This window comes from Pezoporus wallicus, unplaced genomic scaffold (genome assembly GCF_028554395.1).
Source record: "Pezoporus wallicus isolate ANWC-B61680 ecotype Strahan unplaced genomic scaffold, APGP_CSIRO_Pwel_v1 contig_8119, whole genome shotgun sequence".
Taxonomy (NCBI): Eukaryota; Metazoa; Chordata; class Aves; order Psittaciformes; family Psittacidae; genus Pezoporus; species Pezoporus wallicus.
In genome coordinates this window covers 314,422-338,944 of record NW_026638720.1, presented here as the reverse complement: position 1 = coordinate 338,944, position 24,523 = coordinate 314,422, and the positions used below count along the sequence as shown (strand labels likewise).

At 40.4% G+C, this 24,523-nt stretch overlaps 2 protein-coding genes across 2 annotated transcripts in view; one reads left to right on the top strand and one right to left on the bottom strand.

Annotated features, from left to right (window-relative positions):
• The window catches only part of UHRF2 (ubiquitin like with PHD and ring finger domains 2), a 77,727-nt gene extending 61,712 nt beyond the window's left edge, over positions 1 to 16,015 (top strand). The window contains exons 10-16 of the mRNA XM_057412120.1: positions 7,524 to 7,630; positions 9,675 to 9,837; positions 10,377 to 10,514; positions 11,317 to 11,437; positions 11,837 to 12,000; positions 13,909 to 14,007; positions 15,439 to 16,015. Coding sequence (XP_057268103.1) covers positions 7,524 to 7,630; positions 9,675 to 9,837; positions 10,377 to 10,514; positions 11,317 to 11,437; positions 11,837 to 12,000; positions 13,909 to 14,007; positions 15,439 to 15,585 — 939 coding nt within the window. The 3' untranslated portion in view covers positions 15,586 to 16,015. The remainder of the gene's footprint in view (positions 1 to 7,523; positions 7,631 to 9,674; positions 9,838 to 10,376; positions 10,515 to 11,316; positions 11,438 to 11,836; positions 12,001 to 13,908; positions 14,008 to 15,438) is intronic.
• Positions 16,016 to 17,057: 1,042 nt separating this feature from the next.
• Positions 17,058 to 24,523, bottom strand: part of GLDC (glycine decarboxylase) — a 41,462-nt gene continuing 33,996 nt past the window's right edge. Inside the window, exons 19-25 of the mRNA XM_057412124.1 lie at positions 24,270 to 24,382; positions 23,543 to 23,684; positions 21,927 to 22,038; positions 20,574 to 20,669; positions 19,311 to 19,483; positions 18,572 to 18,652; positions 17,058 to 17,690 (exon numbers count right to left, since the gene is read on the bottom strand). Coding sequence (XP_057268107.1) covers positions 17,547 to 17,690; positions 18,572 to 18,652; positions 19,311 to 19,483; positions 20,574 to 20,669; positions 21,927 to 22,038; positions 23,543 to 23,684; positions 24,270 to 24,382 — 861 coding nt within the window. The 3' untranslated portion in view covers positions 17,058 to 17,546. The remainder of the gene's footprint in view (positions 17,691 to 18,571; positions 18,653 to 19,310; positions 19,484 to 20,573; positions 20,670 to 21,926; positions 22,039 to 23,542; positions 23,685 to 24,269; positions 24,383 to 24,523) is intronic.

The window sequence follows — 24,523 nt, the reverse complement described above, 5'->3', positions numbered from 1 at the left end:
CCACAGCATGTCATGGCCGGGGTGGGGGGTAACTGGGAGTTACCCGGAAGGACACGGGCTTCTGGGTGGGACTCGTTTCTTGGCCAGTGGTATCGTATTCTCTTCCCTTGTTATTTTCTCTTATCATTGTTGTAGTTGGTGGTAGCAGTGATCATTTGTGTTGTACATTGGTTGCTGGACTGTTCTTGTCTCAACCCGTGGGAGTTGCACTCTTTCGATTCTCCTCCCCATCCCTCACGGGCGCGGGGAAGGGAAGAGCCCTGGGGGGGAGGGGGGGCCTCGGTTGCTCTCAGCCCAGCACCACTCACTGGGAGTGAGTGAACAAGCTGTCTGGCTAGCGTTTAAACCACAACAGTTCTTTTGGCACCCAACGTGGGGCACGAGGGGTTGAGATAACGACAGATCTGACTGGATTAATCACTCGTCACAATGCTGATTTATTGGCTCTCAAGGTTGTTCCTCTTGATCTCACAGTTTCAGTATATCATATCTTACTTCCATCCGGTATTTGCTGTATTCGTGTTTTTCAAGTGTGGGGCTTGGGCTAAGGTTTTTGTCCCATTGTACTTTATGGTAATGACTTGTAATACAATAGAATCATTGATCATGAAACTGATCTGGCTTATGTTCCCAGTGTGGTCACCACCTTTATACTTTGGGAGGTGTGTAACAGAAGTGCTTAGCAATTACACATCTTTTTTCTCCTTCTCAGGTGCTCAACCTGTGAAGGAGACATCCTTTTACCCTCCCAGTCCTCCCTCCAGACCATTTACATTTGAGAGTTTAGAAGTTTTTGAATGGCCTTTTAATGCTGTTGAGACTTGTTTGCTGATTGCGATGGGGATCACCATGCTGGCACGCATACAGAGTGTGTTTTCCCCACGACTGATTTCAAGAGTTAAGCAGAGTCAGGTTTGGGTCTTGTCTGGGGTTAAACGACAAAGTAGGAGGACCAAGAGATTTTCCCTGAGGCTGGACAGCCATGAGTGGCAGGGTGTGTGGGATAGTATGGGCAAGTATCTAGGTCAGTGGGCCCCTCCAGTACTTTGGAATTTCACTACCAAACAACTGCAAAATCCAGAAGAATTAGTAAAACACTTAAATGAGGTGTGTGGTCATTCTGGCCATACCAGAGATGGACAAATCATGGCAACGTGCTGGGGCTTGGCCTATGCTTACAGGGCCTTGTTCAACACTATCCAGCACCTTAAAAAGGAAAAGAATGTCGGCGGATCTGAGGGCAAAGCAACAGTCGCTACTCAAACTTTGGCTGCAATGAACAGCGCAGCTACCCCAGCGGCAAGTACAGCAGCTGCTCAAACTTTGACTGCAACAGACAGCGCGGTTACTCCAGCTCCAAGCACAGCAGCTGCACCACCCCCAGCAACAAGTACAGTCGCTACTCAAACCACAGTGATAATCACTGCAGCCAAACCAGAGGACCAATTCGTACCAATATCGGTTGCCCCTGTACGCAAGAGAACAAGCAAAAAGGAGGCAAGAAGGGTGAAGCGAGATGAAGAACCAAGGAATTCACCACCCGATCCAGAATCTGATCAGGAGTCATCATCACATGACGAAGAAGAAGAAGAAGAGGTAACTTCTCGACCTTGGACCTCAACCGAGCTGCGGAATATGCGAAAAGATTTTACCTGTCAACCAGGGGAGCACATCATCACCTGGTTACTCCGATGCTGGGCCAATGGTCACGAGCTAGAAGGTACAGAAGCCAAGCAGCTGGGATCACTTGCTAGAGAAGGGGGAATTGACAAAGCAATTGCAAGAGAGAAAAAGTCCCTCAGCCTTTGGAGGCAGCTCTTGGCAGCTGTGAACGAAAGGTTTCCATACAAGGACGATGTTATGAGTCGTTCGGCCAAGTGGACTACTATAGACAAAGGCATCCAGTCTCTGAGGGAATCGGCTATCGTAGAGATGATCTATCACATCAAGCCAAATAACGGGGATACATCCATAGATCCAGATTAAGTTGAATGTACACGACCCATGTGGCGAAAACTTACACGGAATGCACCGTCATCATATGCCCATTCATTGGCAACAGTAACCTGGAATGACATAGTACCCCTAACAGTGGATGAAATGGTTCATAAACTTGGAGAGTTCAAAGTCAGTCTCACCCCTTCCATCATGTTGGCTGTGGAAAAACTGTCCCAGGACCTCAAACAATTGAGGGGGAATCTATCTGATTTATCCAGTTCCTCACGTGTACCAACACACGTCTCAGCTATTAACAAAAGGCGTCCTATTGTTCAAGAGAGGAGATACAGGAGGTATACGCCACGGGGTACCCTATGGTTTTACCTGCTGGATCACGGAGAAGACATGACAAAGTGGGATGGAAAACCTACTTCAGCTTTGGAGGAACGGGTGAGTGAACTGAAGAGGGGAGCAAGGGCCAAGACTGATCGTCCCATGAGAGCTGCGGCTTCAGTCTCTGGTGAGCAGTTTCCCAGATGGAATGGAAGAGCTGATTTTACTCCAGCTCCTGTGATAACGAAGAATAATCCCTTTTACCATGACTTAAGTGTCCAACACTGTGATGACCATTAGAGGGGCCCTGCCTCCACCCAGATGGAGGTAGGGGACAATCGGATTTACTGGACTGTGTGGATCAGATGGCCTGGCACATCAGTCCCACAGAAGTATAAGGCTCTAGTAGATACCGGTGCACAGTGTACCCTGATGCCATCAAGCTGTCAAGGGGTGGAACCCATCTATATTTCTGGAGTAACAGGAGGATCCCAGGAGTTGACTGTACTGGAGACTGAAATCAGCCTGACTGGGAGGGAATGGCAAAAGCACCCTATTGTGACTGGTCCAGAGGCTCCATGCATCCTTGACATAGACTGCCTCAAGAGAGGGTACTTCAAAGACCCAGAAGGGTACCGATGGGCTTTTGGTATTGCTGCTTTGGAGACAGAGGAAATTGAGCAGCTGTCCACCTTGTCTGGTCTCTCAGAAGATCCCTCTGCTGTGGGGTTGCTGAAAGTCGAAGAACAACAAGTGCCAATTGCGACCACAACAGTGCACCGGCGGCAATATCGCACCAACCGAGACTCCCTGATTCCCATCCATCAGCTGATCCGTAGACTGGAGAGTCAGGGGGTGATCAGCAGGACCCGCTCACCCTTTAATAGCCCCATATGGCCAGTGCGAAAGTCTAATGGAGAATGGAGACTAACAGTAGACTATCGTGGCCTGAATGAAGTCACACCACCATTGAGTGCTGCCGTACCGGACATGCTAGAACTGCAGTATGAACTAGAGTCAAAGGCAGCCAAGTGGTATGCCACGATTGATATTGCCAATGCATTTTTCTCCATTCCTTTGGCAGCAGAGTGCAGGCCACAGTTTGCTTTTACTTGGAGGGGTGTCCAGTTCACTTGGAACCGACTGCCCCAGGGGTGGAAACACAGCCCTACCATTTGCCATGGACTGATCCAGACTGCACTGGAACAGGGGCAAGCTCCAGAACACCTGCAATACATTGATGACATTATTGTGTGGGGCGATACAGCGGAAGAAGTCTTTGAGAAAGGGAGGAAAATAATCCAAATCCTGCTGAAAGCTGGTTTTGCCATAAAATGGAGTAAGGTCAAGGGACCTGCACAGGAGATTCAATTTTGGGGAATAAAATGGCAAGATGGACATAGACAGATCCCCACAGATGTGATCAACAAGATAACAGCAATGTCTCCACCAACTAATAAGAAAGAAATGCAAGCTTTCTTGGGTGCAGTGGGGTTCTGGAGAATGCACATCCCAAATTACAGTTCGATTGTAAGCCCTCTCTATCATGTGACCTGGAAGAAGAGTGATTTTAAATGAGGCCCTGACCAGCAACAAGCCTTTGAGCAAATTAAATGTGAGATAGTTCATGCAGTAGCCCGTGGACCAGTCTGGACCGGGCCAGATGTAAAAAATGTACTGTACACTGCAGCTGGGGAGAATGGTCCTACCTGGAGCCTCTGGCAGAAAGCTCCAGGGGAGACTCGAGGTCAACCCCTTGGCTTTTGGAGTTGAGGATACAAAGGATCTGAGGCCAGCTATACCCCAACTGAGAAAGAGATACTGGCAGCCTATGAAGGGGTTCGAGCTGCTTCGGAAGTGATGGGCACTGAAGCACAGCTCCCCCTGGCACCCCGGTTGCCCATGCTGGGCTGGATGTTCAAAGGCAGGGTCTCCTCTACACATCAGGCAGCTGATGCTATATGGAGTAAATGGGCTGCACTAATTACACAATGAACTTGAATAGGAAATCCCAGTCATCCAGGCATTCTGGAAGTCATCATGGACTGGCCAGAGGGCAAAGATTTCAGAATGTCATCAGAGGAGGAGGTGATGCATGCTGAAGAGGCCCCACCATATAATAAACTGTCAGAAAGTGAAAAGCAACATGCCTTGTTTACTGATGGCTCTTGCCGTATTGTGGGAAAGCATCGGAGATGGAAGGCAGCTGTATGGAGTCCTGGACGACAAGTTGCAGAAACTGCTGAAGGAGAGGGTGAATTGAGTCAGTTTGCCGAGGTGAAAGCCATCCAGCTGGCCCTGGACATTGCTGAACGAGAAAAGTGGCCAGTACTTTACCTCTATACTGACTCATGGATGGTGGCAAATGCCCTGTGGGGGTGGTTGAAGCAATGGAAGCAGAGCAACTGGCAACGCAGAGGTAAACCCATCTGGGCTGCTGCACTGTGGAAAGATATTGCTGCCCGGGTGCAGAACCTGGTGGTGAAGGTACGTCATGTAGATGCCCATGTACCCAAGAGTCGGGCCACTGAGGAACACCAGAACAACCAGCAAGTGGATAAAGCGGCTAAGATTGAAGTGGCTCAGATGGACTTAGATTGGCAACATAAAGGTGAATTATTTTTGGTCCGGTGGGCCCATGACACTTCAGGCCATCAGGGCAGAGATGCAACATAGAGATGGGTCTGTGATCGAGGGGTGGACTTAACAATGGACACTATTGCCCAGGTTATTCATGAGTGTGAAACATGTGCTGCAATTAAACAAGCCAAACAGTTAAAGCCTCTTTGGTGTGGAGGACGATGGCTGAAGTCCAAATATGGGGAGGCCTGGCAGACTGACTATATCACACTGCCACCAACCCGCCAAGGCAAGCGCCATGTGCTTACCATGGTGGAAGCAACCACCGGGTGGCTGGAAACATACACTGTGCCCCATGCCACTGCCCGGAACACCATCCTGGGCCTTGAGAAACAGATTTTGTGGCGACACGGCACCCCAGAGAGAATTGAGTCAGACAATGGGACTCATTTCCGAAATAACCTTATAGATATTTGGGCCAAAGAGCATGGCATTGAGTGGGTATATCACATCCCCTACCATGCACCAGCCTCTGGGAAAATCGAACGGTACAATGGGCTGTTAAAGACTGCACTGAGAGCAATGGGTGGTGGGACTTTCAAACATTGGGATACACACTTACCAAAGGCCACCTGGTTGTTCAACACCAGAGGATCTGCCAGCAGGGCTGGCCCAGCCCAGTCAGAGCTTTTACATGCTGTAGAGGGGAACAAAGTTCCCATGGTGCATATGAAGAATTTGCTGGGGAAGACAGTCTGGGTTATTCCTGCTTCAGGTAAAGGCAAACCCACTCGTGGGATTGCTTTTGCTCAGGGACCTGGATATACTTGGTGGGTAATGCGGGAAGATGGGGAAGTCCGGTGTATACCTCAAGGGGATTTGATTTTAGGGAAAAACAGCCAATGAACTTAACTGTGTGCTGTCGCCTGCTGTGTAATACTTTTATAGCCCCACAACTAGATGTCTCCAGGTCACCAGCGACTGGCCCTGACTTCCCTCCAACCATCATCCCAACAGAGAATGAACTTTGATGAACCGGATGATTTCCGCAGTAAAGGAACAACCAGCATCAGCCGGCAATGATCCAGTACTGCACGCAGCCTTTCCTGCCCTGAAAGACTGTTACAAGAGATGGAACCTGACATCATGGACCGAATGCACTCAGCAGCGTTATAGGGATTGGTCCATGCACTAAGAAATGATCTTTTTCTCTTGGTCTGTGTGTATATCGATTTATATATGTGGGAGAGCGATGGTATATTGAAATGTGGGATCTGAGCATGACGTGAATGGTATGGAATAAGGGGTGGATAATGTCCTGGGTTCAGCAGTAGCAGTCATGTTTCTCCTTCGTGGTAGCCGGTGCAGTGCTGTGTTTTGACTTCCAGCCTGGGAACAGTGCTGGTGATACCGATGTTTTCGGTTGTTGCTAAGTGATGTTTACCCTGACCAAGGACTTTGTGAGGCTCATGATCTGCCAGGGAGGAGGGGAAGCTGTGAGGAAGCAGAGACAGGACACCTGACCCAGGCTAGCCCAAGAGGTATTCCATACCACAGCACGTCATGCCCAGGGTGGGGGGTAACTGGGAGTTACCCGGAAGGACATGGGCTTCTGGGTGGGACTTGTTTCTTGGCCGGTGGTATCATGTTCTCTTCCCTTGTTATTTTCTCTTATCATTGTTGTAGTTGGTGGTAGCGGTGGTGATTTGTGTTGTACATTGGTTGCTGGACTGTTCTTGTCTCAACCCCCTGTAGGAGTTGCACCCTTTCAATCCTCCTCCCCGTTCCTCTGGGAGCGGGGAAGGGGAGAGCCCTGGTGGGGGGGGGGGGGGGGGGGGGGCTCTCTCAGCCCGGCACCACTCACTGGGAGTGAGTGAACAAGTTGTCTGGCTAGGGTTTAAACCACGACAAGTGTGTATACATATATATATATTTCTAGAAATACTTGAATTTGCCAGGAGTAATATGAATTTCTGTGACATATTTCTAGAAGAAAATAGTAATACTGACTTTACTTAGTTTATGTAAATTTTGACTGGTTTTACAGTTCATGGTAAAAGTTCTTATCAACCTTCCTTCAGTTTAAAGGAACTCCTACATAAGAAATATACTACAGAATTATATCAGTTTACAAAATGCTAATCTAAATGAGTTTAAGCTTTTACTAGTTCAGAAGAGCTGGGATTATTACTGCATTAAAACACCTGCCTTCCATGTAAGGCATAGCTGTTTGTACTTACAAGCACTTAGTCCCTTGCACAGGCTGCTGAAGTGATCCCTCCAAGGTATTTATGTATTTTACAAACATGATAGACATGTAAACTAAATAAAAGCGCTGGAGCAAGTAACCACTTAGTAGAATGTGTTCATTCCTCAGAATTATTTTTTTTTTCCCCAAAAACCAGCTTTTTAAAAGATTCAAAAGTCCTACTTTTTTTAAGGCAGACAATTTTTTACTAGGAACTCCCTGGTGAATATGTTATATCCAGACCATTAGCTTTGTGCTGGCACAACTGCTCTAGAAGGACAGTAATGCTGAAATTGGAAACACCTATTTCCATGTCTTGGAGTATAGTTTTTCTCTGTCTGAGTAAATAGAACAAATTAAGTCACATTTCCTTTTTGATTGAGTTGCTCCCAGTGTTAAAATGAAGGATAATCTTCTTGCACAGGATCGAGGAGATGAATTCACTTACACTGGGAGTGGAGGTAGAGATCTTTCTGGCAATAAAAGGATTGGAGAACACTCATTTGATCAGACATTAACACACATGAATAGGTAAGTTTTGAAGATATAATTTTAAAGTATTCCAGAATAAAAGTTCTGGGTTGTAGTGCTTTGATTAAAAACTAGTATTTCACTATATTCATTCACTCCTATACATGCTGGTTTTGTGAACAATGGTGCCTCTTGCTGCTCAGGGTCATTTTATCAAGCATTATGTTTTGTTGATGTAAAGAAACATGCACCTCAATGAAATATTGCTGTATTGGTGGTGCAAGTAGTAGTCATGTCTCTGGTTAAAACTGTCCTACAACTTTCTTCAGAGGACTCTGGTTTTACTGTAATGAGATGTTTGACAAAACTCCTGCATGAAAGTTTTCTATTCTGGGTGTTTCTTTTTAAATTTCTTCTTCAATGTTTAAATCAATTAGGAAATTTAAGTAGGAAGAAAGCATGTTTGTTTTCCCATATTAGAATAAATCTTCACTATTTTGCTAGCCCTTGTTTCCATTGTAGTTTTTTGTGAAGAGCAAGGAATTACGGTGCTGCTCTATCAAGAAGAGGTGCTTGAGAATGAAAATATATGTAAAAAAAAAAAGAATTAGACATCTCTGAAGTGTTTTCACATCCTCTAAAAGTCTGCCTCAACAAAGAATTCTCTATCCTTTTTTATTTCTGAGAGCATACTCTTTCATATGCAACTGACCACTTAACACCAGTAAGGTACTGACATTGACTGAGACCTTTACTTTGCCAGGTCTGCTTTTATATACAATCTGCTGCTGTTAAGCAGAGTGTAGAAGGATTCTTTGCTTTTTGGTGGTGCTTCCAGGAGAAAGGAAAGCCTGCCTTGGCTGCTGAGAGGGGGGAGAGAAGGGGGAGGACATGATGTGAACAAGAACAAGGACGGAAGATGGAAGTAGGTTTAAGCAAAACGTTTACAAGCTTACTTAGAGAATAGAGCAAATTTGCATTGGGAAGCAGAATTAAAAGCTGGACTTCAGAGTCTCAGCATTCCTCTGCTGTTGGCAAATGAGAAATCCACTGTCAAAACTCACCTTGTATTTTTGCAGGTATTAGTGTGCATGGCATACGATAAGGTTCTGCTCTCAGTTACTGATTTTGATTATTCAAGTTTTCAAGCATTTTGATACTAAAGATCATGATAACTCCATGTAGTTGAGTCAGTATTGGTTAATTTACCTATCCAAATATTTTATGTCTCCTTTTTTAAGTTTTGTTTTTATGTAAGAAACATTTTTAGAGTTGGTATTGTATGCCTGTCTCTTACTGTCCTGTGTAATGTGGGTTTTATACTCGTACCGTGGCTGTTTTTAAACTATTATTTCATCTGTTCTGAGATCCATGGTTTAATTTGAATCTGGTTTTGAAGGGTTTTCAATCCTTGATCAAATCAGGCTGTGGAAGTAGAAATACTTTTCATTACAGCAGTTTGATCTAGTAGGTATTCATAGTGTCTTGTTCCAGATTTCTAGAAGAGGGTCTTTATGTAGTTAGTGGATAAAAGGGTTTATTGTCCTTGAGTTAACTACTATTATATAACTCCTACTCTGAGGCAAAGTATGTATTATGTGAGAGATTTCAGTTACTTAGAGGTTTTTTTGGATGGTTATTGTGTACTCTTCATAGTGTTTTTCGTCATATTCATTACTTCTGGTACACACATAAAGAGCCGTAAAATCTGCAGCTAAATGGGATAGTGATAGGGAAAGTTTGCCTTTTACAGTTTTCTTTCAATTCCCTCAATGCTATTTAGGAAAGAATTAGTTTTAAAAATGAAGAATATTGGATCTAAAAGAATTGACTTGTTTTATTTAGCTCTTTCAGATGAGTTTTCATCTGAAATCTTGACAACAAAATATTTTGTTTTCCCAGTTTTTTTTTCTTAACATACATGGTAGAATGGATCTTACTGCTTTCACTACTTCTGCAGCTGTTAAAGAATGTACTGAAAAGTTCTATGCTGTGTGATTAAGTGTATTAGACAAGGGAAATAAACATGACTTAATTAGAGTAATTCTCAAGAAGCTGTCATGTGAAGCAGTCTAGTGTATGAAAATTTTAAATCTCTTTCTAGGGCATTGGCCCTTAACTGTGATGCCCCACTGGATGACAAAAATGGAGCAGAGTCTAAGAATTGGAGAGCTGGTAAGCCAGTCAGAGTAGTGCGCAGTTCAAAAGGACGGCGAATCAGCAAGTATGCCCCAGAGGAAGGCAACAGATATGACGGCATTTACAAGGTATTTGTCTCTCTACTGAGTGCAGCATAACATTTTTCATCATTTGTTTTAAAAAGTCTCATGTTACATAGCAAATTATTCAATATTACTTAAAAGAAGTAATTCTTTTTTCTCCATGATAGCTTTTTAGCCTTAGCTTCTTCTGCAGAGAACTAAAATGAAATTATGCAGAGCAGTGATGATAAAACACAATCCATAATAGGATGTATAAAGTTGAATATGTAAGCTGCTTTATTTGTGCCTGCGGAGTCATATTCATTGCTGGAATTAAAGTATTTCTTCATGCCATCCAACTATATCCTAGTTCTTTGTGCATTTAATGACTTCTCAGCATCTGAAATAAAGGTGTTTACCTTTTAAGAGCACTGTATTTATCAAAAAGAGAAAAATTTTGCACCGAGGGAAGAGTTGTTGTGTAATAGTAATGTATAACTTAGTCTTCTCATTTCTTCTTGAACAATGAAACTGTAAAAACCTGACTATATGCATGTGTTTGGCTTGTGATAAAATAATGTCAGTAATTTCATTTTGTTCTTTAGGTGGTAAAATACTGGCCAGAAATTGGAAAATGTGGATTTTTAGTTTGGCGTTACCTTTTGAGGAGAGATGATGTTGAGCCTGCTCCTTGGACTTCAGAAGGAATGGAGCGCACAAAGAAACTGGGTCTAAGTGTACAGGTTTGAATCAGGACTTACAGAATTGTGTTTGTTCTGAGTTCCATGAAATAAATTCCAGAAACAGTTAAATTAAAGCCCCTCTTTTTTTTTTCTTGTACTTCACATTGGCAGAATTTAATGTCAAAAACCACTGTAGATTATCTGACTGAAAGACCCTGTATTAGTGACTCAGCAGAAGGAACAGTGGATGGAGTGTTCTGCCTTAGCAGTGAATTGCTTTGCATATATGTATTGGAAAATTAAGAGTTTGAATACAGTTTTGTGATCCTTATGGTGGAAAGGATTTTTAGAAGAATTTTAGAATTTGTAGCTGATTCTGTCTGAGAAATTGGGAAACTTGTGAATTTTATGTACTTTTCTCTCCATGTGACTGAGTGATTTGGGTGACTGCATTCCAGGCACAGAAATCAACTGACCCATAAGGACTTTGAAATTGCAGAATACACAGAAGATAGAAAGAACTAACATACTGTTTTTTCACAGCAAGGCAGCAGTAGATCTTGCAGCATGCTGTCATCTTCAGCTTTGCCTAACTGATTTGCATAGTTGTAAGGGCACAGATAAGGGTTCTTTTTAATACAATCAAGTCTGGATTAGGTTCTTTGACTTGACTACACTTTCTTAGTAATAAATACTAATTTAAGTGTTTTCTCTATCATGTATGGTTTTAAAAATTATTTTGTAGTTACTTTAATATGTAGTCACAGGCTTTTGAAGTCTTTTAGATACTAAGTCTTGTTGGTATTCGGGAATTCTTGTGTGCCAGTGGGTTTTGTTTTATACCTGTGCTTTTTTATTTTAGTATCCAGAAGGTTATTTGGAAGCCATGGCTAGTAAGGAGAAAAAAGATAAGGTTAAAAAGCAAACTGTGAAACAGGAGCCAACCAGGCAAAGCAATGGAAACCAGAAAAGGACAATTGATGGTATTTTTTGTTTTTACTTTTTTAGCATTCATCAGCAAAGTCTGTCGTGTTATGTTCATTAAGCTGGTAGCATGAAAATTTGGTGGAAGTGTGAAGTTATTTGGAATACTAATGTAAACTGATAAGCACATGCTCTGTTATGAAGTATTAGTGTAGGGATCTTATTTATGACTCTTACAGTTCTTTCTCTTAAGCTCTGCAGAAAAACGAGCAGTCTTCTATGCATTTGTGTGCTGCAGCCCAAAACAATGCTGTACAGTATGAGTTGGAGCATGGATTTGATGTCCAAATTTCAGGAGTGTAATCCATGTTTTAGTCTTCTAGAAACATGGATTACCTTTTATTAGTTCAGACTAATGTTCTGTTCTTACTGTGTCTGATGGTCATAATCTTAAGCAGGTATAGAGGAACCTATGAGTACACCCAAAAAAGCCATGAGGATGGGAGATGGAGGAAAAGGAGAGGCTTTCCAGCTGACCCAAGAGCAGCAATGGCTGATTAGAGAAGACACGATGAACCAGAAACTGTGGGATGAAGTACTTGCTTCTCTTAAGGAAGGACCAGTATGTTTGCTGCATGCATGATTTTTAATATTTACCTTTTCTTTAGACTTCTAGGAGGAATCTTGGGTCCTTCTTAAAACCTAATTTGCTTGTTGAACTTCTGCTGAATACTGACTGTACCTAGCATTATTTTTGTTTTTAAGACTTTGATTTCAAGGAAATAATCCTCACTTGTGCAATTTGCTATTGATGGCTCATCTTAGACCTGCATAATAGAGATCTTTTCTTGCTCAAAAAACATTTTGAAGTTAGAAGTGGCTTTTTTTTTCAGTTTTGCAGGGAGTGTGTTTTCACTGAAATTATATTTTTGTACTGTGCTGATGTGAGAAATCAGACATGAAGAAAGATGGTTCTAGTCACTACTTTTCATTTACAGAGAAAATAATTTTATGACAGAAAATGCAGCTTGCTTGCTTTGTTTCAGAAGATAGGAGTATTGTCATCTTCAAATTTAAATAGGAAATGAAAATATTTTCATCCATATCTAGATTATTCCACTCTGTAGAAACAAAAACTTAAGTAAGAGGAAAATATTTTCCTCCCTCTAAATGTCAAGAAAATAGCATGAATCATAGAATCATAGAATGGTTTGGGCTGGAAAGGACATTGAAGATCATCTGCTTCCAACCCCATTGCCATGGGCAGGGATGCCTCGCACTACAGTAGCTCATGATTAAGAGACTATAGACACTAGCATTCAAAAAGTCAACAAAAGAAGTATTTGCTGAAATACTATGTCTTTCAGTGATGATTAGTCTTACCAATTCCAAGTTCTTAGTTATTTTAGCTATTTTGCAGAGGAGATCAAAGCACTAAGAAGTTAAAATAACTTGATAAAACTCAATTCACTGAAAATCAAACCATTGGTTGGTAAGTGAATATAAGTAAATAGTTTATTTGGGAATTACCAGTGGCTATTTATGGTGCTTCTGTAACAGAAAAGCATCTATAACTCCCTGTTCTTCCATGCCCAGTGTTCTGTAATGACTAGAAGGAATGTCATCTCTTAAAATTGTGCATGATCCATGTCTATAAAAAACAGAGAGCAGCAATTTCAAAATGGTTGATTCACATCTTCTGCAGATTTCTACCCATAATTTTGGTAAGAATTCCATTTGGTTGCCACCAGAGACAGTGGGAATGACTGGTAGCTTTGGGTCACTACTGTGAAAATGTAAATATTTCTGCTTGAAGCACCTGCTTTTAACTAAATAAAATGTGGTTTAAGATAAGTCTGGTATTAAAAATTATTACAAGGAACCATATTGTGATTGCCTTTAGATCTGCTTTGTTTGTTACATGCCCAAGCTTCTGTTCTTGAGATGTTTGGAGATCACTGACATACTGAAGATAAGCATGTTTGTGTGTGTAAAACACCTGATTACAAATGTATCTTGATATTTCTCAGAGGTGCCCTGCGAAGATTTGAAAACCAGGGAGATTTTCTGCAGAGAATTTGTCCTGAGGAGAGAAGAAACCATTAACCAGCTGTAATCCATAAGCACAGGAGGAGGTGCAGCAGTGGCTTTCTTAGGAGAAGTTGTTCCCTTGGCAGAGAAGCAGAGATCTTTCAGGCACATGCAAATTTCTAGCTGCAGTTACTAAACATAATTACTGAATTTTATGAGCTTTGCTAAGAATCAGGCGTGAAGGGCCCTATGGGCTGATTCATTTTGTTTATGACAATGCTGATACAAACAAGTAACAATCTTTAAAATATTAGTTTCCTGATTTGTGGAAGAGCAGGGAAATTAAGCAGTTATGGACTTTCTTCCTGATTACTTTTAGAAAGCTAGAGTTAAGGATATGGAGGCCTTTAAAACTTCTGGAAATTCATCATCTTTATGTAGTAAGTGGTATTATAAGAACTGTAATAGAGCTTGTCCTTATTCTTTTGCCCTACACTAGAATTTTCTGAAGAAACTGGAACAATCCTTTATGTGTGTCTGCTGCCAGGAGCTGGTTTACCAGCCAGTGACAACAGAGTGCCTCCACAACGTCTGTAAAGTAAGAATAAACTCAGTCTTGCTCTGGGCTGTTTTCTTAGTTCTGAGACACCAGTCACCAAAGTCATATGCATTCTAGGAAGACAGTAATTATTGCATAACATTCTGAGCAGGAACATGCAACAAGTTTGCATTCATTGATTGTTATGTAAGCTTAATTTTATATAATAAAGTCTGGAAGTGTGTAGTATAGTTCCTGGTAGACATAATGTGTGAAGTCTGGCATTGCTGTCGTTCCTTTGTGATCAGTAGAACTACACTAGGAATTGGTTTGGTCCAGGAGCTAAGTGATGATACAGCCACAATAATTCAATTTGACATAGCTAAGGAATAAAAACAGGTTTTATTATTGTGTAACACTTATTTCAAAGGATGCAGAGTAAATATATGACAATTATTTGGAGTAAGTTATGTTATCTTGTTATTCTTGATATTGTTTAGTAGGAGGACCCCATAAATCAATTTATAACTCATGTATCATAAAATCTTGATCATGTGCTGAATTGTGATACTTGAGGTCTGCCTGCTATACCCAGTATTTTGCCTGCCTAGAAGCCTTAAAAGGACTCAGACTATTATGATCCTAGTACAATATCTGGTAATACAAGTTCACTGTTTAAGTAGATATGTATTGTTTCTTAAAAATCACTGTTGTTATGGATGGGCTGCACACATGGAATGTTTATGGCTCCTTAAAACATTAAAAGTGTTAATGTGGGGTAAATATTTAGAATTACGGATACTGGAAAACTGGAGAAGAGAAAGCTGAATGTCAGCAAACTCGGAAGGTACAGAATTTGAAGATGTCAGTAAATATTTGCAAATGCAAAATAACATCCGGTTAAAGCTGTAAGGAATAGTTTGATAGCAAGCTGCTGTTGCTGTTTGGGCACAGATCTGCCCTGATCTATTTCTGCTTGGGCTGTGAGCAGCTTGTGGTAACATAGTAAGGAGGACAGAACTGATGCTAGTGTGTTAAGAGATAATATTATTCTACATATGTTTTAAAGGCGTAATTGAATCTTATCTGGTGAGGTAGATGGAGATTGTTACTTAAGACAGTATAGCTGATGTGCTCACCTTCTTGAAGAACCTTACCAATTTGACTGTGAAGCTAGAAAGAAGCTGCAGACATGGCTGTGATTCACAGGAAGGCACTAGTGGAAATGAAGGGGAAATCCCAGCAGTGATTTGTTTTAATTCCTCCCCAGCTCAGTTTTTCGCATCTCAGCCAAGAGCAGAGTTCCTTTGATAGGGCATTTTGGTCACAGAGTCAGAGGTAGGCACCAGAGGGTTTCGTAATGATTTCCTTTTTCTGGTAATACAGCAGGTTGCATTTTTGGTTACTGTGATTCCTTTGTTTTTTGCTGGTTAAGCTGTCACTTTTAAACAAAATTCTCATAATTTGTTTCCCTGTCTTTGTGTGTCCTAGAGTTGTTTACAGCGCTCTTTCAGAGCTGAAGTTTTCACCTGCCCTGCCTGCCGCTACGACCTGGGAAAAGGCTACACCATGGTTCCCAACAAGATACTGCAGACACTACTGGACCAGTTCTTCCCTGGTTACAGTAAAGGACGATGATGTGCTCAGATTCTTCTGTACTTCGTTCAATGACTTTATAGAGAGTAAAGGGGAATAAACATGAGAAATTCAACAGTGGACCAGCCACCTTGATGGGACTCAATATATTGTCACATTTTGAAGCAGCTAACCCTCTTCCCATCATGGCCATCTTTCTGGTGTAGTGAGAACTCTAATTCTTAGCTGTCTTTTAACATCAAGGGTAGTTTTGGCCAGTTAAAAAAATGTTTTTAAAGAAGAGGAAGACGAAGAAGAAGAAGCCTCAGCTCTTACTGGCCTAGCTGATGCTTAATTTATAATTTGTTTTTTTGTAACTACCTCAGGACAGAGGAAAATACATTGTGGGGATAACAAAACTTAGTGGAGTTTTAGCTACACACTGCCTCCTCAATATTAGTTGTGCCTGGTCCATGTGGTTTGATTTACAAAAGAGAAAAAAACAACCAACCAATCCAAACCAAAACAAAAACCCACAAAAAAAAAAAAAAAAAGGCAAAAACTCCCATAAACAGCACTTAAGCCAGCTGGATTAAAGAACAGCAAATTCTGTGGTGTGCATAATCCTTTTTTGTCTTTTTCTTCTATTATGCTGTATTTTTTTGCAAGAACAGGCTGATTTTTAGTCTATTTTTGTGAGCTTCATTGTGCTTTTCTTGTATCTTACGCAAGTTGACTACTAATGACTAATGAGAACAATATGAATGCATTGTTGCTGCATTAGTGTAAAGTGATCTGTGTTTTTTGCACTTAAAGAGGGTATTCAAGACACTCTAGTTGTGTAAAAACTAGTTCATATAAAAAGGCCACTTCTGTATTAGTTATAATGTATGCTTTTAGTAGGTCTTGTATCAGTGGCAATACATCTACATGGCATTGAAGGCAGTGCTAGCTTGGAGAGGGTTCAAATCGCTTCATATTGTGATCTGAAATTTTATATACAATATATCCCCCCCAAATATACCTTATTAAATATTTTATGATTCAGAAAAGTTGCTAATTTTGTTTTTAATATTATCCACTTCTTAAAAAGTAGAAGTTTATAGATTTTTTTTTTTTTCAGATTAGTGGGCTGCTTATTTTTCAGATGTGAGGGTTTGTATTCCTTAACTCATTTCTCAATGGAAAAAGTACTGTTAATTAAGAAAAAAGCCCAGCCTGACATCGGTATCTGTGGGCTCACACATACTCTGGTAGCAGCCTTGACTGCTGAACCCAGGACAAAGGAAAAACTGATGTAACATAGAAAAACATTGTTTGTTACTGCTCAGTAAAAGTGATCATTCTAGCTCATTAAGGGGAAAAAAAAAAAAAAAAGCATCTGTTTCCATATTAGTCTCTGTCAGTATTTTGCTTTGTGTAGAAGAGGTTACTGCTGTGGCATTTCTGACAAACCAGAAATAAAGCTTCATCATTTTATACTGCTCTGTTGGATAAACCCAGGTGAAAATGTAAAATCGAGAAGATGACAACAATTAAAATTCTGACCAATTTTATTAGAGTACTAACATTGGTAGGTAAAAAAACCCAGCATGAAATATTGACTAGCAATGCTAGTGATAATATGTGAAGTATATTAAACAATCTACTTCATCATTTTTTACAAAATATAAACAATTACTCCCACAGTTAATATTCAGTATTATTGCCTATGCATCTGTGTATTTTCTACTTTTTTAACTATACCTTCTTTGCCAATTTGCAATTTGGGTGTTAATTGTTAAAACTTTAGCACAAAACAGACAAAATGCTGAATTGAGGCAACTTCATATTCATCTGCTGTGGAACAATCAAATTCTGTTTACACCTAGCATATTAACTGTATTTACATTTTAACTGAGCAGTGATTCAATTAACAAACATGGTGATTATCCAAAATATACACAGTATATAAATCCCCTGTCAGTTCTGGGAGGTAAAGGCCATCCGGATGGACTCAGAAATCCAGGCAGCTGAAAACAGTCTTAGGAAGATGCTCTCTTCTGTTCAGAAAAGGGAGATTCGTAGGCTTCCATTGGTGGGCAGGTACAAACCAGATGTTGATCTCCGTATATGTCATCAATGCGAGCAATTGTAGGCCAAAACTTGCTTTCAGGCTTCACAAATGGCTAAGTACAGAAGAAAAAACAACCATTTTATTTTTTCTACCAAGGCAGTCTATGTAATTGTAGTAGATATTAGAAATTTTAAAAATTACACTTGCTGGGAAAGCGCATTTTTTAAGTGAAGTTGTACTTCAGATCTATTTGCAGTCCCTAAAAGTTAACAAGCATGTATAATAGAGTTTGCAGTCAAAAGAATATTTAGAGTTTTTAAAGGGTGTAACCATGTCCTCTAACAAATGCTTGCAAAGAAACAACTGTTATGGGATTGAAAAGAAAAAAAAAGACCCTTTGAATAACTGGCTTACAGGTAGGTACCAAGGAAAAGTGGAGGAGGCTGTGCTGTTCAATATAGTTATAATATAGGATAGAAATCCAGGTGGCAAACTTCACAGGTGCAGTTAAAATCTTCCTCTTTGTGCTCTGAAGCAGTCACGTGTATCCAGTTCCAATTTGATCCTTATTTGCAGCAGATTCACACTGGTGTGGCTTGTTCCGTGGTGACTGTATATCTTGTTAAACCCTCATTGAAGTTCTTCTTTACATCTCAGAAGATGGGACTCTGTTTTTGGAGCCCCTAGTGCAGTATGGCAGATCTGAATGGGATGTTTCAAATAGGAATATCCAGTATTCAAGTGCTGGGATTTAGACATCCAAGTTTGCATTTCATACGTAGAGACTGTGTTTTACGATCTTTTTTCCTTGTCTTGAAAAACAGAACCAATGGAACTACTGTGGAACTCACACACATAAAAAATTGGGCAACAGTAAAAATGACTCAAGCTTTATTCTTACCAGATTATTTCAGCTCCAACTGACCAGAAAACCACAGAGCAGAAAGGACATTTATATATTACTGCACCACTAGGATCCCCTTATTTACTCACCAATGGGAATGCTGCCACTTCTCTGGAATAAGGACGATCCCACTTGGAAGAAGTGACACAGTTCAGAGTATGTGGTGACATCTGCAAGCAAAAGTACATGTTAGTACACGAAATTACTGAATTCAGTTCAATGTATCAGGGTGAACCCTCCTTCAAGATCACATTACTACATATAAATAATCACTGTCTAGATAGTCTCTTGAGAATACAGTTCTTCTGGTGAAAAAAGGCAGATTTCAAACAGGAGCAAGTCAGTATCTGGATTTTGTTTTGCCTGAAGGTACTACCCAAGGTTTGACTATGTTTCCAGGATTTCGGTAAATCCCCTCAGCATTTAAAAGGCATTATGACGACAGCATCCTGAGAGTTGAACAGAAGTTGAGCCTATAATAATTTTGTGCTGCAGTTACTAAAATAAGTAATTAAATATGTATTTAACTGTTAAATTTTAAGGTCATTCCATTTCCCCTCTAAAGCAGATAAAAAAAAACATTTCTCCTTTATTACTTTGAGATTGCCTCAAAAATTATAGATCACGTGTTTCTGTAAATAACTTTCTCTGCTTTGTCAGTAAAGGCCAGATTTCTGAATTGAAAAAGTAAAAAATCAGATTTTGGAAGAAGTTTAAGGTTTCGGAAAATGTCAAATTTCAAGAAGCTCAAAGCAGTCTTATGTAGTCTCATGATAAGTCTGATGCTTACCAGCTGATGCTGGTAACTTGCTCTATCTGCCATCTTACCTTCAGTGGGTTTATTTGGGGGTCCATCCTGCCCTCCTCTATTTCAGCAATTTCCTGACGAATATTGACCATTGCATCACAAAATCTGTCCAGCTCTGCCTTGTCTTCAGACTCTGTTGGTTCAATCATAAGCGTCCCTGCCACTGGCCAGGACATGGTTGGAGCATGAAAACCTTACAAAGAAGAAATAGTCACTGACAATAGGTTACGAGTTAATATCTACATTACCTATCAATTGATTCACAAATTCAACCCTTTATAACCTTTACAGGATTGAACTGATTGGTGGTGTTGGCAGTGTATACTGTAAAGGTAAAACAGACTTTTTGAGTATCTTAGTTTTTAACACTGAAGGGTGTTGCCATTGTATTATTTACATTTGAGCTACCACTGATTTAATGAAACTCACTTAAAACCTGTTCTTTTTTGCTTTTTTTTACTTTTCATCCCCAAGTATGTATTTTCTCTCCTGTGTTATTTCTGTTCCTGCTGCTCACTTCAGTAGAAGTGCTTTGTCACTTTACCTTCTTATGGCAGGCAAAGTGAGACAGGTATAGATTTCTGCACTGGTGAACAACGTAAAAAGATCAAGTGATCTCTCATGATTTCTGTTGTGCGCTACTGCTAATTACAGCCTCATGACACTTCTCTTTTGGGTGCAGAGGATGGACTTCATGAAACTTATCTGTGTAACTCACCTCCATACCTACTGAAAAGTCCATTTGAAGTGGTGCGTGCTATTTAAAGCCATAGCAGCCCAGTTAACAAGAGTGGAAAGGGTGTCACAAGTGGACTTTGTATTATTTCACTGGAGAGGTATTACTGGTCAGGGTTTTAACAGCTTTTATGAATATTCATTAGAGGCACAGTTGCATAGGATCAAGCAGCTCAATGGGACTTCTTAAGTGGCAGCCAAAGAGTAGCCAGTCAGGTTCTGCAGAACGTGTACAAAACTGCCTAAATTATATCAGGATGGAAGCATTTAAATCCTATCATCCTATTTCGAAAGTATTTCTTTTTGTTGTTGGAATCTTATTAAGCTCCTGGCTCCAACCTGCTTGCACCAGTGGTTAAGTCATTCAATTGCAAATCTGAAGGGGCAGTTTATAAAACTGAGAAGGTAACAGCAGACTTCTAAGTAGATACTACAACTCAATTGATTCAAATATCTCTCCAAGATGTTAACAAACATGAGCAGACCTGAACTGATCGTTGACAGATTCACCATCCATAAGCACGACTTGAATGTTTCTTTAAGCTTACCATAATCCTGAAGTCTCTTTGCAAGATCGACAGCTTCAATGTTTGCCGTTTTTTTGAAAGGTCTTGTATCCAAAATGAATTCATGGGCTACATAACCTGTAAATGAAAAAGTGTACACTTCGTTTACTCACTAGGAGTATAATGGGATCTGCCTAGCAGTCTTTCCTGATTGGTTTGGTGGAGAGCATGGCAAACCGACAAGTTACAAAATACCCACTTGGGCAAGATCTCCAACCTGAGAAATTGCAAGGTAAGAGATACACAACCTGGTAATTGAAGACTGGCCCTCTGAATCCATGTCACATTAAGAAAAGGCCTCATTTCCAAGAACAGAACTAGGAAAGGGTGGTCAAAGTAGCTCCTTTACTTTACAAGTACTCTGAAAATAAATGCATTTGTCAGTGGCCCAACACCATCTGGGTCTTAGGCTATCCTGAATTAGCCATGTACAAGATAGTCACTATCATGATATGAAAGAGAAAAGCTCAAATCTGGTGTTCTAGAGACTAAAGGCAGAATTTATCTAAATTTATATCCATGATCCTGGAAAAACCTTGTGAATCTTTCAAAATTTGCAACTTCCATTCACTTCTGTGAGGAAATAGTATTTTTTCTTAAAATTCAACCTGCAAGTTTAGCCAAGGTGTACTCCAGTGAATATAAGACACATATTTTGAGGAGCATACATACTGTACTCCAATGTCCTTTGGTGAAGAACAAGCAAAATAGCATCCTCTGACAGTTACACTATAATAGATGATTCTTTCACCTCTTACTCATTACTTCTGTCCTTCTGCCAGACCACAGAGCCATAGCAGGGAACTAGAATGTAGCTAATGTATTTTGCATTGCCAGGGGGAGTCTCCCCTGTCTCAAAAGGGAGAATAAGGGGGAGAAATTAGAGAAATTTGGTTGTTTTTTGGTTTTGTTTTCTTTTCCAGAGAAAGAATGCAAGGGAAAGTAGAAGTCCAAAACCTGCTTCCAGTACTTAAATTGCTGTGCCATTGGTTGTAGGAGATTTGGAGGTCTCAATTTAGTCGCTTCTCCTTTTTCTACTGTACATTAATCTGCCACTGAACTTCAAGGAGAACAGTTTGATACCAAAGTTTACTCCATCTATTGTCATCATTTCATCTAATCACAAACAAGCATTTATTCTTCTACTTACAAGAGTCTCAGTTTCATTGCAATACCTTCACAGATCACTGTGGTAGGTTATTTTTCTTCTTGTAAACAAGATAAAGAGAAGTCTGAGAAGCAGCTGTCATGTAGCATTAAATAAGAACCATACTGCAAGCCAACTTCTACTCTAGGGAAAAAAAGTCATCTTTGTAGAAGAAAACAAATACTTGCCTTTTGCTCCTCTGAAAAGGATTCTGTAGTGCTTCTCTAGTCTCTTTGCCATGTAATTCGCATTCAGTATAGCAATCTCAGAAGCATGTTTTAGACCCTTTGCTCCCATTGTCTGAAAGAGGAATAACATGAAGAAACAAGAAAAAATGCCCAAGCAATCTAATTGTGTTCTTGTGCTGGCAAGCATGACAAACAACAGCACCTTAATGCATCTGCCTGGTTTTACGGCAGTCATGTTGCTATTACAGTATGCTATTACATTTTCAACACTACCCTCACAGAAAAGCACTAGGTATTACTTGAGAGCAACTTTAGTATACATAGCTTATGAGACTGCTCACTGTGTAAGAGGTTTTACCTAAAGTCAACAAGTGAACAACACAAACTTTTCCTCAAACTGAAAAGCTCTGAACTGAGTGAGCAGAACTCAAGAACGTAATCAGCACACTTCTAAGAACCGCAGACGCTGCCTGTCACCATCCCAGGGAAAGAGCATCCACAGAGCTGCCCGAAAAGCTGTGTGTGCACATAGAAGTCAAGTTGGCAAAGGAGAAAGCCAAAACAGCCTTAAAGGTAGTCACATTAGATGGGACAGTGTAAACAGGTGGCACTTTGCACTATGAAGAAACAGCTTCCCTTAAAAGATTTCCTACCGTTTAAACATTCTATAATAGGAACCAGATTACAGTCAGAAGTGATTTTTACCCACAGCTGAAACGCTACCATGGAAGCTGAACCAGCACGTATTTTTTCTCATTTAGAATTCCAGAAAAGCTGGTTTCTGTGGGAGCAGAGTCTTCCATGGTAAGAGTATCAAACTAGCTGCAGGGTACTCTGAATGACACTGCCCCTAGCATTCCATTCCATGGTTCACCATTCCAAATCTTTCTCTTGCTAAAAGCTTTAAATATTGTTCAGAGTTGCAGCACACCCTCTTCTCGAACAGAATTTGAATCTACATTAATCTCAGTTGGCTAAATAATGCCATATTTGCAACTAAATATTTGCAGGCTTATCACTAAATTGCAAGGCATTAAAAAATCATGATCATGATCATGATCAAGTTGCTGCACATCTAAAACCAAATCTAAGTTCAGTTTTCAAATACAGTAAAATCCCTTGGAATTCAAGTTCTTATTAAACAGATTTTGGAAAATGAAATGTCACATACAGGTGAAGTATAACAATACTGCAGTGTACAACCAGAAACACTCCTGGAAGAACAGTAATTACCAAGCAGCTTTTAAACACAAAGACTTCCATGTCAGAGACAATGGAGAGGCAAGCCTGATTGTAGCTTTGTGTCCACTTGTCTCAAAAACTATTACAGACAAGAGACAGAAGAATTAAGCAGTCTGCATAGATATAGTAGTTGTCCTTCATCCTTTCCTATTGTTTCCTAATGGAACAGATTGTTCCATTGTCTTACAGGAAAACAAAGGGGGGTCAAAGCATGTAAATGACTTCTGACTGTGCCGCAGTCATATACATTTCAGTCTGTGCAAACATCTTATGACAGCTTGCTGTTAAACCTGTTCCTGTGGCTCCAGTGGTTCTCAGAGTTGCTGAAACAGAAACAGACCCTCAGATGATAATCGTTATAAAAGTCTACACACCTTGATATACACCCAGGAAATTGGCAGTATTGCACTAGAACCCCAAGGTGCTGCACTGACAGTACCCAAAGGACATGCATCCTTATCCAGCTGTATATTGATGACAGGGTGGGTAGGCAAGTAGGGAGCCAAATGTTTCTTCCTAAAACAAAAACATTGATTTTAGAACTTAAATGTGTATTCCTGTGGTACAATTTCTGGCCAGTTTCAGCAATAGCTTCTCTTCACCTTCCGTCCAAACACAGTCTTTCAGAAAGTCTGGTCTATGTCTTATTCAACAGTTTCTTAACTGGTGACAATGGAGGATGACAGTTTTCAACTTATCACAAGATATTAATGCGAGTATTAAATTTATATTTTTTTTTAAGATTACTTTCATTTAAAGGATTATGATTACTCTGAATGACAGATTCACAGCATTGACGTACCACTTCCGTGGTTTGGACTATGTGCAATATCAGAGCTCAAAGCCCACAGATCCCCTCTGCATTTACTCAGAAAACAGACTACTGAGGGAGGTCTATCGTATACACTAAAGAGCCAACTTGGAAGTCAGGGTTTGCAAATACACATGAACGTCACCATTCATGAGATCAGCACATAACTATCCTGGAGAAGGACCGCAGTTTACAAACGGTACACCTCTCCCGTTCATAGCTCTTCATGTAAGTGAACTGCCAACCAAGATACATTAAGGGATTTTAAAGGCTAATAAAGAGGTACCCACACTCCAATTGGCCCCATTCCAGGTCCTCCTCCTCCATGGGGAATGCAAAATGTTTTGTGAAGATTTAAGTGAGAGACATCAGAGCCATAATCTCCAGGACGACATAGCCCCACCTGTGAAGAGAATACTCTATTTCAAAATATTCTTTACTTCTGCCATTTTAAGACCCATTACTTAAAAAATAGTTTAGTATGTGTATTTCCATTTAACAAGATACATCATAACAAGAATTGATGCAAACAATTTTTTGCTTT